Below are 14164 nucleotides of genomic sequence, written 5' to 3' on the forward strand. Positions count from 1 at the left end.
TACACTTTCAGGATAATTAATTTTGGATAAGAATTGTGTGTGTGTGTGTGTGTGTGTGTGTGTGTGTGTGTGTGTGTGTGTGTGTGTGTGTGTGTGTGTGTGTGTGTGTGTGTGTGTGTGTGTGTTATAAAACTATCTAGTATGTATTCTAATTGTTTACATATCAAAGCATAGTGGTATTACACCAGAAGAGAAGAATGGAAGAATAATATTTTGTTTTGTTTATTTTTCCACAGTTTATTTTGTTTTTATATAAATGAATGATTTTTTTCACGCGATTTCTCCACGAGCATCACTCGTTTCTGGGCGTGGATCAAGCAAACGCGTGGTCTCCTACCATTGGGGACGTTAATTCTTGTTTCAACTTTCTCTTCTCTGATTGGCTAACTGATGTAACACTTCCTTATTGAGGTTTGCAACCGACATCCAATCAGATTTAGACATCTGTTCCGACCCGAGAGGAGAGCGGCGGTACTATCTCGGCGGCTCTCACTGTATTATGGCTGTATGAGAATCTAGACGACCATCGTTGCTGTACCGTGACGACAGATAGATAGAAATATAAACATATACCTGTATTTGTATTTGTAGTCTGTTAGTTTTCTTTTGGACTGGGTGTTTCAGCTCGTCATAATGACAGCGCTGTCGCTGCTTTTGATCGCCGTGTCGGTCGCTTCTGTTCTGGCCGGGTCCACTGTGTATTTCCGAGAGCAGTTTGAGGATGCTGGTGAGGTTTTAACTTTAATGTATTAACGTATTGTTGCTGTTTATTTATAGCTTACTTTTTTTAGATTTCGTGGCCATGAGTAAGGACCTAAATGGTGGTTCGATATTTATCGTTTTTTTTTTTTTGTTTTTTTTTAATGTTGTTTTTTTTACATTATTTAAAATTGTTACATCAACATCTGGGATGCATTATCTACTCACCGCTCTGGTTAACTTAGATTTATTCTAGAAGACCTCAATTAATCCTTGACCCCCTCTTACCACTCCCTTCTTTTCCTCTGTTTCCCACCCCCAGCTGTTATTAAACTGGTCTGACCCCACCTTTCCTTCTTAATATCTCCCCCAGTCACTTACTGTGACCCTCTTTTCTCTGTAAATATAGTCATAAATCTCTGCAGAGTGACAATTCACTGAATGCACCTGCACTGACGCACCACAGAGGTGGATTAGCAGTGTGATTATTGTCATAGTGACTGCTGTGCCACTGAACCTTAACTTGTCTGTGCAGATGCTTGGAAGAGTCGCTGGGTTGAATCTAAGCACAAGTCTGACTATGGCAAGTTTGTCCTGACTGCAGGAAAGTTCTATGGAGATGCAGAGAAAGACAAAGGTGAGTGAATTAAAATGTTCACTTGAATGCTTCCCAGTTAAGGGATGCACAACCATGTGAATCCTGCCAGTGGATTTCCCTGCATGAGTGACTTACTAGAGACTCACAATTGTTTTAGATATTGTGACTAAATGTGTTTGTTTTGAATCGAGGGTTTGTAACTGAAAATCTGACAATGTGCCCACATCCCATTGAAAATCATGATTGCTGTCAGAGTTGCTGATGGAGTAATGCCTACATTACATCATCACAACAGTCTGTCTCTCTGTTACTCAACCTGAAAAATGACAGTCACTAACTCAAATTAACCTGTAGGGAAAAAATAACTTGATTTAAAAACATGGCTAAAGTGTTGTTCTTACTGCAGGTCTTCAGACCAGCCAGGATGCCCGCTTTTATGCTTTGTCAGCCCGTTTTGATGACTTCAACAACAAGGGCCAGCCTTTAGTCATCCAGTTCACTGTGAAACACGAGCAAAGCATTGACTGTGGTGGAGGCTACATCAAACTGTTTCCATCTGTTATCAACCAGGAAGACATGCACGGAGACTCTGTCTACAACATCATGTTTGGTAAGACTGAATAGGTGTACTGAGGAGTTTACTGAAGTCTGTGAAACTGCCCTACCCTTGACAATGTCAGAAGATGTGTGCCTGCAGCATTTTTCCTCAGATTATGTGTTATCGTAAGTCATCCTTTCTGTATACACAAATATTCACTGTCTTTTGTTGTTTTATTCAGGTCCTGACATTTGTGGCCCTGGCACGAAGAAAGTTCATGTGATCTTCAATTACAAAGGCAAAAACCATTTAATTAACAAGGATATCAGGTGCAAGGTGGGACCTGATTTTGTTCTCATATTTAATTGGGAAGTGTAAATGTTCTTCTGTGACACCCACTTCATGATGAAATGAAAAAGGGCTTTCTTGCATTGATTGTTCAGGCGTTATTACATTTGGTTGCATTAATTATCCTAAAATCTAAACAGATCATTAAATAGAATTGCAGTGTAAATGGTGCAGTATAAGATATAAGTTAAACTCTTACTGCAACTCTGCATGTTTTCCTCTCTGCAGGATGATGAGTACTCCCACTTGTACACATTGATTGTCTACCCGGACAACACTTACGAGGTCAAGATTGACAACAAGAAGGCTGAGTCAGGAAATCTGGAGGATGACTGGGACTTTCTGCCCCCCAAAAAAATTAAGGACCCTGAGGCTAAAAAGCCAGAGGACTGGGACGACAGGGAGAAGATTCCTGACCCTGACGATAAGAAACCAGAGGTTGGTCGACTTTAGCCACCTCATAAACCCATGATTTAGTCTTTTTAAACACATGATTTAACTTTTTTTTTTTCTTCTTCTTTAGGACTGGGACAAACCTGAAAACATCCCAGATCCAGATGCCAAAAAGCCAGACGACTGGGATGATGAGATGGACGGAGAATGGGAGCCTCCTATGGTCACCAACCCTGATTACAAGGTAAACAGCGATAACTGCAACACTTCATACAGCCAGGAAGTGAAACCTTTGCAGTATTGCAATTTTTTCTTAAACAAAGCTTCATATTTACTATCTTATTATTTTATATGAATATTATTAGCTTGACATGAAATTTGTGTCCTCATTTGTGTCTCGACTCTTATAATTGTATGCATATGCAGAGTAATCCTGAAACATGATGTTGATGTGACACTGCTGGAAAGATATTTACCTCAGCAGAAAACACAGAAGATATTTTTTTACCTCTTTTTCCAGCAGCTAACAATAAATATTTTTCCAGATTTAGTTCTTAATTTCAGATAATAGATCCTCTTTTCTGACATTGCCCTTGTCTGTTTGCTTGTCCGCAGGGTGAGTGGAAGCCCAGAGAGATTGATAACCCTGCCTACAAGGGTAAATGGATCCATCCTGAGATTGACAACCCAGAGTACACAGCTGACCCAGAGATCTACAAATACGACAGCTTCGGTGTGATAGGACTTGACTTGTGGCAGGTGAGATACTGTTGCTTACATTATATTTACAGCTTAATCCATAACAATAACAATGTATAGTAATTGCATTAATTCTTCATTGCAGCTCTGCAAATCGTGTTTTCCAGTTAGATTTAAAGGTTGTTTGTTGAGAATTTTTAATGCTGTGAAGTGAGAAGGATGATGAAACAATTCTTTATGCTCACATCGTTCGCATCTTTGCTTGAAACACGCGATGATGAATTGTTTTTCTCTCATGTTTCTCCGCAGGTCAAGTCTGGCACAATCTTCGACAACTTCCTCATCACCAATGATCCAAATCTGGCAGAGGAAGTTGGCAACGACACTTGGGGCAAAACTAAGGTACGATTTTTACCAGTTTTCAGACTAGATGTACTCAAATAAAGCGGTGTCTACATTGATGACAAAAACTATGTATAACACTGTTAGATAAACTTTGTTTTGGTTCAGGATGCTGAGAGGAAGATGAAAGAAAGCCAAGAGGAGGAGGAGAGGAAGAAACGTGAAGAGGAGGACAAGAAGAGGAGAGAGGAGGCAAAGGATGAAGAGGAAGAAGAAGATAAGGATGATGAGGAAGAAGAAGAGGAAGAGGGGGAAGAACCTGAAGAGGAAGAGGAAGAAGAAGATGAAGGGACTGACTCTAAACTTAAGGATGAGTTATAAACTCAGGGACTGCTCAGACTGTCTGCTTCAGTGGGCCACAGGATCCAGGCAGGAGACTTATGGTAGACCCTCATGACTGACACCCAGGGGTGGGCTGGGTGGGACAGGCTTTTTCATTTGTTTACAAAGCGAGGGGATAGGTCAAAAAGGGCAATTACTGTTCTGTTTCTTGTTTCCATGAACCACTACTACTACTATAATTCTAATTATTATTATTGAAATTGGAATAATAAAAATGATGTTGAAATGAATGAATGGCTGGTAATTATAAAGAAATATAAATCATCATTCATGTTTTCCAGAGATCTGGGTTCTTATGAAGTTGTGGTGACAGGAAGAGATGTTGTGTATGGATTGTGCCATGAAAGTCTTATGTTTACCTCATTTGTTTTTGTTAAATTGAATATGTTTTTGTTTTATTTGTTTTTGTATATGTTTTGTTGTCACTCATGTCAGTTTGGAAGGGTTGTGTAGAGTTGGATGTCATTGTGCAGGTTGACTTGCCTGCTCCTATTTAAACTGATTCAAACAAAGGTTAATAGGATCTGTAACATACCTGGACTAAGTCGATCTTTGCTCAAAAAACTGTCTGTCATTGGATGCTAGTATGGGGTGCTTTAACATGAAATTCAGCACATAGTTTTATACTGTATGTAATTAAGACTTTTTCACTTCAGTGCACCTACCGTACTATAGTCTTGTGTGCTAAAATAATCTGTACTCGGAGTTAGTTGTACACTTCAGTAGGAGTGAAACATCTTATTAGATACAAATTCATTCTTAAGTTTGCCTATTATTGGTGTATGCAACCAGTTTTCTCATTTCTGTTGTACTGTACTGCTGTAGGCCAATATTCTGTCCCATGCAGGCTGAAAGAGCCTCCTTTTGTAAAAGACGCATTTTGTACTAATGGTAGGGAAATGAAGTGGGACGATTTTCATGTTGCAGTGGGAAAAATCACACAATTGTTCTATCCAATAAAAACAGAAGAAATCAGATCTCCCTTCATTTGCAATTAGAAGTACTACTTTTTTCATTATAAGTAATTATAATGTGTATATAAATGCATCTCAATTTATATGAATCATATCTTGATTTCTAATCTATTAGTGAGCCTGGCTATCACAAACAACTCAACTTTTCTCTAAGTGGTGGCATTTTTCTGTCCGATTTCACTTTTTTCTTTTTTAATTTGTTCTTTTTGTAGTGAAATTAACATTAGTGATAGAAGGTTGAAACATAATAGTAAAGGGAGCAATTCAGAAACATGGTCCGCTGAAGGAAAGCAGAAAAACAAGACCAGAAAGAGTGGCTTGTGAAAGCAAGAAGACTGCTATAGTAGAATGTAACTAATTACCATCTATTAAGGATACCAGAAAAAAAATAAAAAATTTCAGTTATATGTCTATTAAAATGCTTTAATTCCACCATATATATGGTTTATTAGATATGTCTTGAAGTTTTTAATTGTTGGTTTTAAAATATTTGTTCACCACCTGTAAATAAATCATCAGAAGGAAGAGTGTTGAAAAATCCACATTTTTAAAAGAAGGCAAAAACACCAGAGATTGAGTAGAATTGACAATTCTTTGTTGAGCCAGCAGTAAGAAAAACAATACATATCTCTTAAGAGGAGGTCTGTTAGCTTAGCTTCGGGTCCACTAATACACGAAGTGTCGGGACCCTTCGGTTCAGCCAAAAGACTCGCCTACCTAAATTATCCTCCTCATTTATACTGATACAATGCATTGTGGCTATGTGCGTGCATGTGGTGCGCATTCATGTGAATGTGTATTTTGCAAGGTGGTCCCTCCTTCTTCCGGGAATTTGATTCCTTCAGGTCCTCCTTCTGGGGTACGTCAGAGCTGAAAGAAAAGAAGATGCTTCGCTCTGCCCTGTTATCTGTCTGCCTCTCTGTGCTGACTCCCTTTTACCTGTTCCCACAGTTTTACACAAATTCTGTGCTTTAATAATTTTTCTGAGTTACTGGGAAATTTCGCTCTGCTTGGAGTGAGTAGATAAGTAAGGGAATATAACAATATTCACAACAACTCCCTTGCTGGACACCCAGAACAGTTTCAAGGTCCCTTGCTATTTTCCCAGTATTGAACTCAGTAACTCTGTATGAGTTTGTGTCCTGTTTGTGAATGCACTGTCTGTAAGCTGTGTTGTTAGTTAAGCTGTCTGACCTCAGCAACACTATAATAATGTAGCTCTATTAATTAAAAGCAGAGCCAAATGAATGTCACTAGAATCTAAGGATAAAATGTAAATGAGTAAATTTAAATGAATAATAATGTTTAAATGAGTAAATGAATAATAAATGAGTAAGTGAATGAGAATGTTTATAAAAATATTTACAACAACTCCCCCTGTTGGACTGAAGGAACCCTTCAGTCCACTAAACCATCCTCCTGTGTGGTTAACCCTTAAAAGCAATTGTACGCGAGATCTGTTGTCCCCCGGAGCTTCAAACCCTCATCAACCAACACAGTACTGTCTGTATCTTTAAGCAGGAATTCAGCTTCACAAAATGTAGTTAAGGGGTCTCAAACCTCTGTGCCCTCCTCCGACAGATCTCCATCCAAGGGGTCATCAGAGTCCAGCAGGGACTGGATCTCCAGAAGGGGAAACTGAGCTGAATAAGGCGGTGGAGGAGAATATGTTTTGTCAACCGCAGCCTGAATAGAACGCTCACAGAGAGAACGGATTAGTGGAATACAGCAGCAGCCACAGAACATGAAATTAGCCAAAACCACAAGAAAAACAATAATGATAGAACCTACAACTGTGGACCACTGTCCAAACCAGCGCTGTAACATGTCAGTAAGGGGATTTTTAACACCAGAATGATCTAACATTTTATGATTCAGGGCTTTTAGACCCTCAATAGCCTGTGTGAGTTTCCCATCCGGGGCAGTATTATTGGGAATAAACGTACAGCATTGATCACCAAATATAACACAGACTCTTCCTTTTTCTGCCAATAACATGTCTACAGCTATGCATTCTGGAAAGCCATCAAAGAGGTGGTAGAGAGTTGCTCATGAATAGCTGAAAATCCTGCCTCAGTGTGATTTGCCAAACGCTGGACATTATAATGGATATAATTTATTCTGTCAATATTCTTATTAGGGGTCACGAATAAGGCCAAACTCTCAAACCCTCCAGTTCTGAGAATAGCATCTGAAATAGCTGTGGTTGAGAGCCAGTGACGTTTTTCGCTGCTGTATCTGCCGCTGCGTTTCCTCTGGCTTGCCAGTCCTGGCTTTTCGTGTGTGCTCTGACTTTAATAACTGCCACTTCTGTGGGTTCTAAGAGAGCCTGTGCCAAGTCCTTCATGAGTTTGGCATGTTTAATAGGTTTATGAGTGGATGTCAGATATCCACCTTTTTCCCACTGCGGAAGTTCCATATGTACAGCATTTACAATGTAAGCAGAATCTGAAAAAATATTCACTCTTCTATGTTTTGCATATTTTAAGGCTGCAGTGATAGCTTTTAGTTCAGCTTTTTGTGCTGACTTGTGTTCATCTGTTATGATTTCAGCTAGGACAGTTTCAAACTGTCCATCTGTTCCCTGTGTATTTACATCTTGGACCACTGCATATCCAGCCCTCAACTCCCCCTGTGTGCCCCTGAAACAACAACCATCTGTGAAGAGTGAGAGATCAGGATCAGAAAGAGGTGTGGCATACAAGCCAGGGCGAAAAGATGAAAGAGAGATAACTCTGGGCACACAGTCATGTGATTCTCCTTCAGGGAAGGCTTCAGCATTATTAGAACGGGTGCTCTCAAAGGTGATATGGGGCTGACACACAATGCGGGAAAGTTTTGTGCGTCTAAGAGGAGAGAGAGTGAAAGCCGAAGAGTCCAATAAAGCTCTAACTCCATGAGGGGTGTGTACAGTGAGAGGATGACACTGAACCACAGGAGCAGATTTCACCAGTAGAGCAGCGACAGCTGCAGTCGCGGTGACACAAGTTGGCTGTCGGACCTCCATGGGGTCAAGTGTGACACTGTCATAACGAAGGATATTGCGTGATCCCTCCTTAAGTTGATACAAGACAGAATGAGCATGTTTTCCTGACAATGATGTGTCCAAGTGAAAAGGTAAGGAGTAGTCAGGTCTGGCCAATGCAGCCGCAGAGGCCAGATCCTGTTTAAGGGAAATGAAGGCTTCCTCAGCTGCAGTAGTCCATGAGAGTGTGGCTTTAAGATTACGGTGACCAGCCTCTGTGACCATGTCTCTGAGAGGACTGGTGCGCTCCGTGTATGAGGGGATATGATTTTTGCTATATCCCACTAAGCCAAGAAAAGAAAGCATGTCCTGAACAGTAAGAGGTTTGTTAGCATGAAGAATGGCATTTCTGTGATCAGGAGAAACAGTCAGGTGTTGACCAGAAATAAGACGCCCCAAGAACAGAACTTCAGGTCTGCAAAACTGCATTTTGTCCTTTGAAACCTTGAATCCACCGTCTGCCAGTTTCTGTAGCAGGGACATGGTGAGGTTAAGACAGCTTGTCATATCTGTTCCAGCCACTAGGAGGTCATCTACGTACTGTAAAAGAGTGGTACCTGGAGGAATATCCAGGTCCTCCAGAAAAGTTCTGAGACATTGGTTAAAGATCCCCAGGCTCAGAACCCAGCCCTGAGGAAGAACACGGTAAGTGTATTGCTGTCCTTCGAAGGTGAAAGCAAAGAGAGGTTGGACTGATGGGTGAAGAGGAATGTGAAAGGAAGCATTCTTCAGATCAATGACAGAGAAAAACTGGAACTGGGAGGTGATGGAGTTCAGGCAGGTATAAGGGTTAGGGACTGCTGGTGGTTTGGTTTTGGTTATTTGATTAATGAGTCTGAGGTCATGTGCCATTCTGAAAATGTCAGTTCCTGGCTTGGGGACAGGAAGAATAGGAGTGTTCCAGGGTGAGGAAGTAGGATAGATAACCTGTTTAGCTTTGAGATCAGCAATGACAGTTCTCAATCCAGCCATAGCTTTTCCAGAAATGGGATATTGAGCTCGAAAGACAGGTTTGGGGGCTTCATAGTCAAAGGTGACAGGGGACACTTTCATAGGGGTTCCCACATCACCAGGCCCCTCAGCCCACAGGGAAGAGGGCAGAGTGGAGCAAAGAAAATCTTTATGTGGATGGTCAGTTTTTTCACGGCCATGCTGTCTGTCCAAAAGAAGAGTCTCAGGTGTGGCTTTGTCCCGAGTGAGGAAACAGATTTTGTACAGTGAGGTGGAAGGAGAAAACAAAACCTGGGGCAGCTGAGTGTTCACCCAGTCAGAAGCATCTGAGGCCTGCTTACACATAGGGCCTAAATCTTTAGCGGAATGAGTAGGACTGACTGCCAGAGTGACATGACGTGCTGTAGAAGGAGACATTTCATAAAAGGATAACTGTTCAGGGGTTAAATCAATTAGAGCAGCCACACCTTGGGGGCCCAAAACAATGCCAGAGCCAGACAGGTCCCAGGTCCCCACAGCTTCATCTGTCCACCTGTGATAATAATCAGTGCTGGTGTCCCAGCGATCATATAACATAGTACAGTGAGGAGGGTCACAAGGGGGGCCGTAGGGAGCGTGGTGATGGATCCAGGGGGACCATTGAGCATACAGGGTAAGCAGTGACTGTGGTGAAGGTGTGAGGTCATCCAAGAGAAGCCAGTATATACGTGCATGCTCATTTTGCATGCTGGGTGCAGCAGCAGGAGGGGTGGAAAGAAGCCATTGTCCATGTGAGGCAGAATGAATGAGACCAGAGTTGCAGTCCACTATATTTCCATTAGGGAATCTGACAGTCACTCCATCTGGAGAACAAAGAATTTCTGCCCTCAGCTTAGTGAGGATGTCTCTGCCTATCAGTGGGACCGGGCAGTGAGGAGAGGAAACATAGTGATGTTCAAAATGATATCCAGCTGCCTTGGTGGGAAGAGGAGCAGTTAGTGGCAGATGTTGAGCAGTCCCAGAGAAGCCAGTGAGTGCCAAAGTATCAGTGGACAAAAGTTCAGGTGAGACAGAGGTTAAAGTGGACCATTTTGCCCCTGAATCTACCAAGCAAGTCACAAATTTTCCACCCACTTTGGCGGTCATCATGGGCTCTGCCTCCTCCCCCATGATCGGATAGGCTCCTCCTGGGCACCTCTGTGGGCAGTCTTCCCCCCTTCCTGTTCCAGGAGGAGGTGGTGGGGGCGGAGCTGCTGAGGCACAGGGTGCCTGATGTGGGGGTGGCTGAAGGAAGGGACACTCCCTCTGCCAGTGTTCAGTCTGTCCACAGCTGTAACAACCCTGTCGCCCAGATCCACCCCTTCTCCGCCCACCCCGCCCAGTATAGCCCCCATTGGACCGTCCCTGAAAGTTACCCCGCCCTTTGGGAGGGCCAGAGTAGGTTGGATAATAGGGCTGATGAGTAGCTGGGGGCTGGGCCTGGGAAGCTACAGTCACTGGGGCCTGAAGTGGGGGAGTAGGGGGGCGTGGCTACCATCTGTTTTTTAGCGTCTTTGGCCTTTTTGTCCTTATTAACTTCCTCTCTAAGTTTAGCAAGCTGTAGTTTAAGCACTGTGACTTCCATGTCTTCTTTCTGATTTTGCTGTTCCTTCTGCTTTTTGTCATACTGATTAAGATGATGCTTAGCAAACATGCAATAGCGCTCAAAAGCTTCTGAAGGGAAAAGGTCAGGCTGGTCCCCTAATTTGTCCTTAACCTCAATAGGGAGGCCAGACTCAAACGCCTGCTTAAACCATGAACAGTGGACCTCACTACGGCTGGGGTGATGCCCCACCCTGTCAGTGTATGTAGTAATGCATCTCAGTACATAGTCCTCTGGTGTCTCTTTGTCACCTCTCTGGAAAGTCATTTTAGCTACATCACCTGCAGGAGGGGGAAATGTTCTGTCAAGTGCAGCTGACCATGCAGTAGCATAAGGTCCCAAAGGGGTGTCATTAGGATGAGTAAAAGTTCCTGCCAAGTAATCAAGTTCTCTAAGAGTCAGAGTTGAGGTACAAGACGCAACCATCCCTCGCATATCTCCCAGAGCCAATTGAGTCCCTGCGGTAAGAGAAATCATTTTGTTCCACCACATCAATCCCCCAGAAGTAAGAGCAGGTAACTTAGAAGTAAGAGAATGCATATCTGTCAAAGAATAAGGCTTGTAAACTGAGCCTCCAGCTTGGTGTTGCATCAGAGGAAAATTTCCTCGCTGTGGCATATTCTGAAAGTATGGTGGGACCACTTGTGGGTCAGTGGAAAGAGAGTTCTGCGTTTCCACTGAAAAACTGTTTTCTGTGCTTTTAAAAGTGATCAAGTCAGAAGTGGCCATGCTGGCAGAGGGAGCGGGGTCCTGAGAAGGATGCCACGAAGAAGTGGAGTCATGAGTGACCTGTTGATGGTTCTGTCTAGAAATGTCCTCCATCCGCTGCAAAAAGGGGTTTGTGCTGGCATTTACTGGAGTGGCACTCAAAACTCCTGCCACTGTCATAGAAAATGTTCCATCTGAACCAGAAAGTGGGTCAGTCTGGGAGCTAGACGTGTCCTCAGTCTCCTGAGGTCGGTCTTTAAGCTGACTAGTAACATTCCTTCTGCTAGAACTATCCCTCTCATCCTGCTCCAGTGGTGTAGAATAGAGAAGTCCTGCAGAATTAAGTGATGGATACAAGCTGGTATGAGAAGTCAAAGACTCTTCCCGAGCCTCCTCACAATCCAAAAATCCTCCCTTTACAGTAAGGATTGGCGCCTGAAGAGCAGGGCTTGGAGAGGTCTGATAAAGAGGTGGATCAGGGCGGGAGGGAGAAAAGCTCGACTCCCTATGTCTGCTACACTGGTGTCGCTGGAGTGCATACAATGCCGTTGCAGTAATATATATATGATGAATAAAAGCTCTCCAATTCTCGGCTTCTTCAAATTTTTTCTTCTTCTTACCCTTAGTAATCCTACTCGCGTTTTCCATTTCTTTCTTAACAACCTCCATAGCTCCTTCTGCCTGAGATTCTGCACACTTTAACCATGTCAATACCTTTCGAGGATCAGGGTTTTCTACATTCACCTGGCTTGTCTGCATTCTAGTCACACAATCTGACCAAAAAGAATCAAACTCCTTTTCTTTGCCTGTAATGCCTGACTGGGCTTGATTTTTTACACGAGTTAAAAAGTTATCCTTCTTGCCCTCCGCAGGAGGGACTTGCTCTTCTGAAATAGACATGTTTTAAAATATGGACTCTGATATATGTGAATGGATCGTGTCCCCGAGTTTTCCTACCTTCACACCATCTGCAAGATCACAGATCAACCTACTTCACCAGACCACTGGCTTATGATAACACCGCCAGGTTTCCACCAGTGCGATGCTTCAGTCAAAATGTTCACTCAGTGCCTGGTGTGATATTCGCAAAACCCGGTTTTAATTCTCCACACAACAGAAGTCAACAATCAATATAGTTTTCCCCACAGAGCAGAAAACTTTATCCAGTAAAAGGTGTTCCGTCTCTGTCTGGAATTAAATGAAGACAGTGGAGAGTTTTTTTTTTGTTTTTTTTGTTTTTTTTCTAAACACTCAAAGCTCTGTGTTTAAAAGCCTCCCCACAATATAATTCCCCAACAATGCAGAAATATCACAATGCCACATGCAAAATTACCATAGCCAAATCACTGAAGCTCTGAATACAGTCACAATACAGAAATATCACAATGCTGTATGCAAAATACCATAGAAAAATCACTGAAGCCCTGAATACACTCACAATGCAGAAATATCACAATGCTGTATGCAAAATACCATAGGAAAATCACTGAAGCCCTGAATACACTCACAATGCAGAAATATCACAATGCTGTATGCAAAATACCATAGGAAAATCACTGAAGCCCTGAATACACTCACAATGCAGAAATATCACAATGCTGTATACAAAATACCATAGGAAAATCACTGAAGCCCTGAATACACTCACAATGCAGAAATATCACAATGCTGTATACAAAATACCATAGGAAAATCACTGAAGCCCTGAATACACTCACAATGCAGAAATATCACAATGCTGTATGCAAAATACCATAGGAAAATCACTGAAGCCCTGAATACACTCACAATGCAGAAATATCACAATGCTGTATACAAAATACCATAGGAAAATCACTGAAGCCCTGAATACACTCACAATGCAGAAATATCACAATGCTGTATGCAAAATACCGTAGGAAAATCACTGAAGCCCTGAATACACTCACAATGCAGAAATATCACAATGCTGTATGCAAAATACCGTAGGAAAATCACTGAAGCTCTGAATACACTCACAATGCAGAAATGTCACAATACAGCATGCAATATTACCAAGGCTTCTCAAAACGCTTCTGAAAACACTCACACCCAATGCAAAAATATCACAATGCTTTATGCAAAATCACCTCCTTCTCAAGCTGCCACTGTTCGGTTCTAGAATAGGACAGTGGAGTAAGATTGAGGGTCAGTCCCACACTTTCAGGTTATTATCTTCAGTTGCTCTATGTTCTGTGTATAAAAGCCACTCACAGTTTTCTCTACACACAATTTATATATATATATATATATAAATAAATATATATATAATTATTATTTTATTTATATTTTATATTAATATTTATATTTATATTAATATTTATTAATTATTATTCATAAAACATTAGACAAACATAAAACATACAACAGGGGACTGTACCCCAAAACTAGAAAGGGACTGGAACCCTTTTCACTTATAGGGGACTAAACCCCTCTTACTTGTAGAGGGGACTGGCACCCCAACCTTTAAAGGGACTGAAACCCTTTTTACTTTTAGGGGACTGGAACCCCAACCTTTAAAGGGACTGAAACCCTTTTTACTTTTAGGGGACTGGAACCCCAACCTTTAAAGGGACTGAAACCCTTTTTACTTTTAGGGGACTGGAACCCCAACCTTTAAAGGGACTGAAACCCTTTCTTATTTACCATATAATGAATTGCTTTCCTACAGACTGGCTTTTTACTCACCAGAGTGAGGGTTCAGGATGTCTGATAAATTTGGTTAAAATCAATCTGCAGTATTCAGTACATTAAGTACAATAGGTTACTGCTTACCTTTGTTGTGGTGGGCCCAGACTCAGACAACCCGAATCCTGCTCCGGATTATCTCCGTTGCCGTTCTTAGTGG

The 14164-nt window shown here is 42.0% G+C and overlaps 1 protein-coding gene across 1 annotated transcript; it reads left to right on the top strand.

The window, feature by feature from the left end:
- Window positions 1-449: 449 nt before the first annotated feature.
- Window positions 450-4994, top strand: calr (calreticulin). The gene is made up of 9 exons (XM_042006687.1): window positions 450-727; window positions 1235-1336; window positions 1704-1907; window positions 2077-2171; window positions 2412-2621; window positions 2707-2820; window positions 3192-3335; window positions 3585-3677; window positions 3786-4994. The coding sequence occupies exons 1-9, from the start codon at window positions 634-636 to the stop codon at window positions 3996-3998; spliced, it is 1269 nt and encodes a 422-aa protein (XP_041862621.1). The 5' UTR covers window positions 450-633; the 3' UTR covers window positions 3999-4994.
- The last annotated feature ends 9170 nt before the right edge of the window (window positions 4995-14164 follow it).

This window comes from Melanotaenia boesemani, chromosome 14 (assembly GCF_017639745.1).
Source record: "Melanotaenia boesemani isolate fMelBoe1 chromosome 14, fMelBoe1.pri, whole genome shotgun sequence".
Taxonomy (NCBI): Eukaryota; Metazoa; Chordata; class Actinopteri; order Atheriniformes; family Melanotaeniidae; genus Melanotaenia; species Melanotaenia boesemani.

Coding starts and splice junctions, on each gene's coding strand:
- calr (XM_042006687.1), top strand. CDS start 634: ATGACAGCGCTGTCGCTGCTTTTGATCGCCGTGTCGGTCGCTTCTGTT. Junction 2,172..2,411: donor ACAAGGATATCAGGTGCAAG/GTGGGACCTGAT, acceptor TCCTCTCTGCAG/GATGATGAGTACTCCCACTT. Junction 2,821..3,191: donor TCACCAACCCTGATTACAAG/GTAAACAGCGAT, acceptor GCTTGTCCGCAG/GGTGAGTGGAAGCCCAGAGA.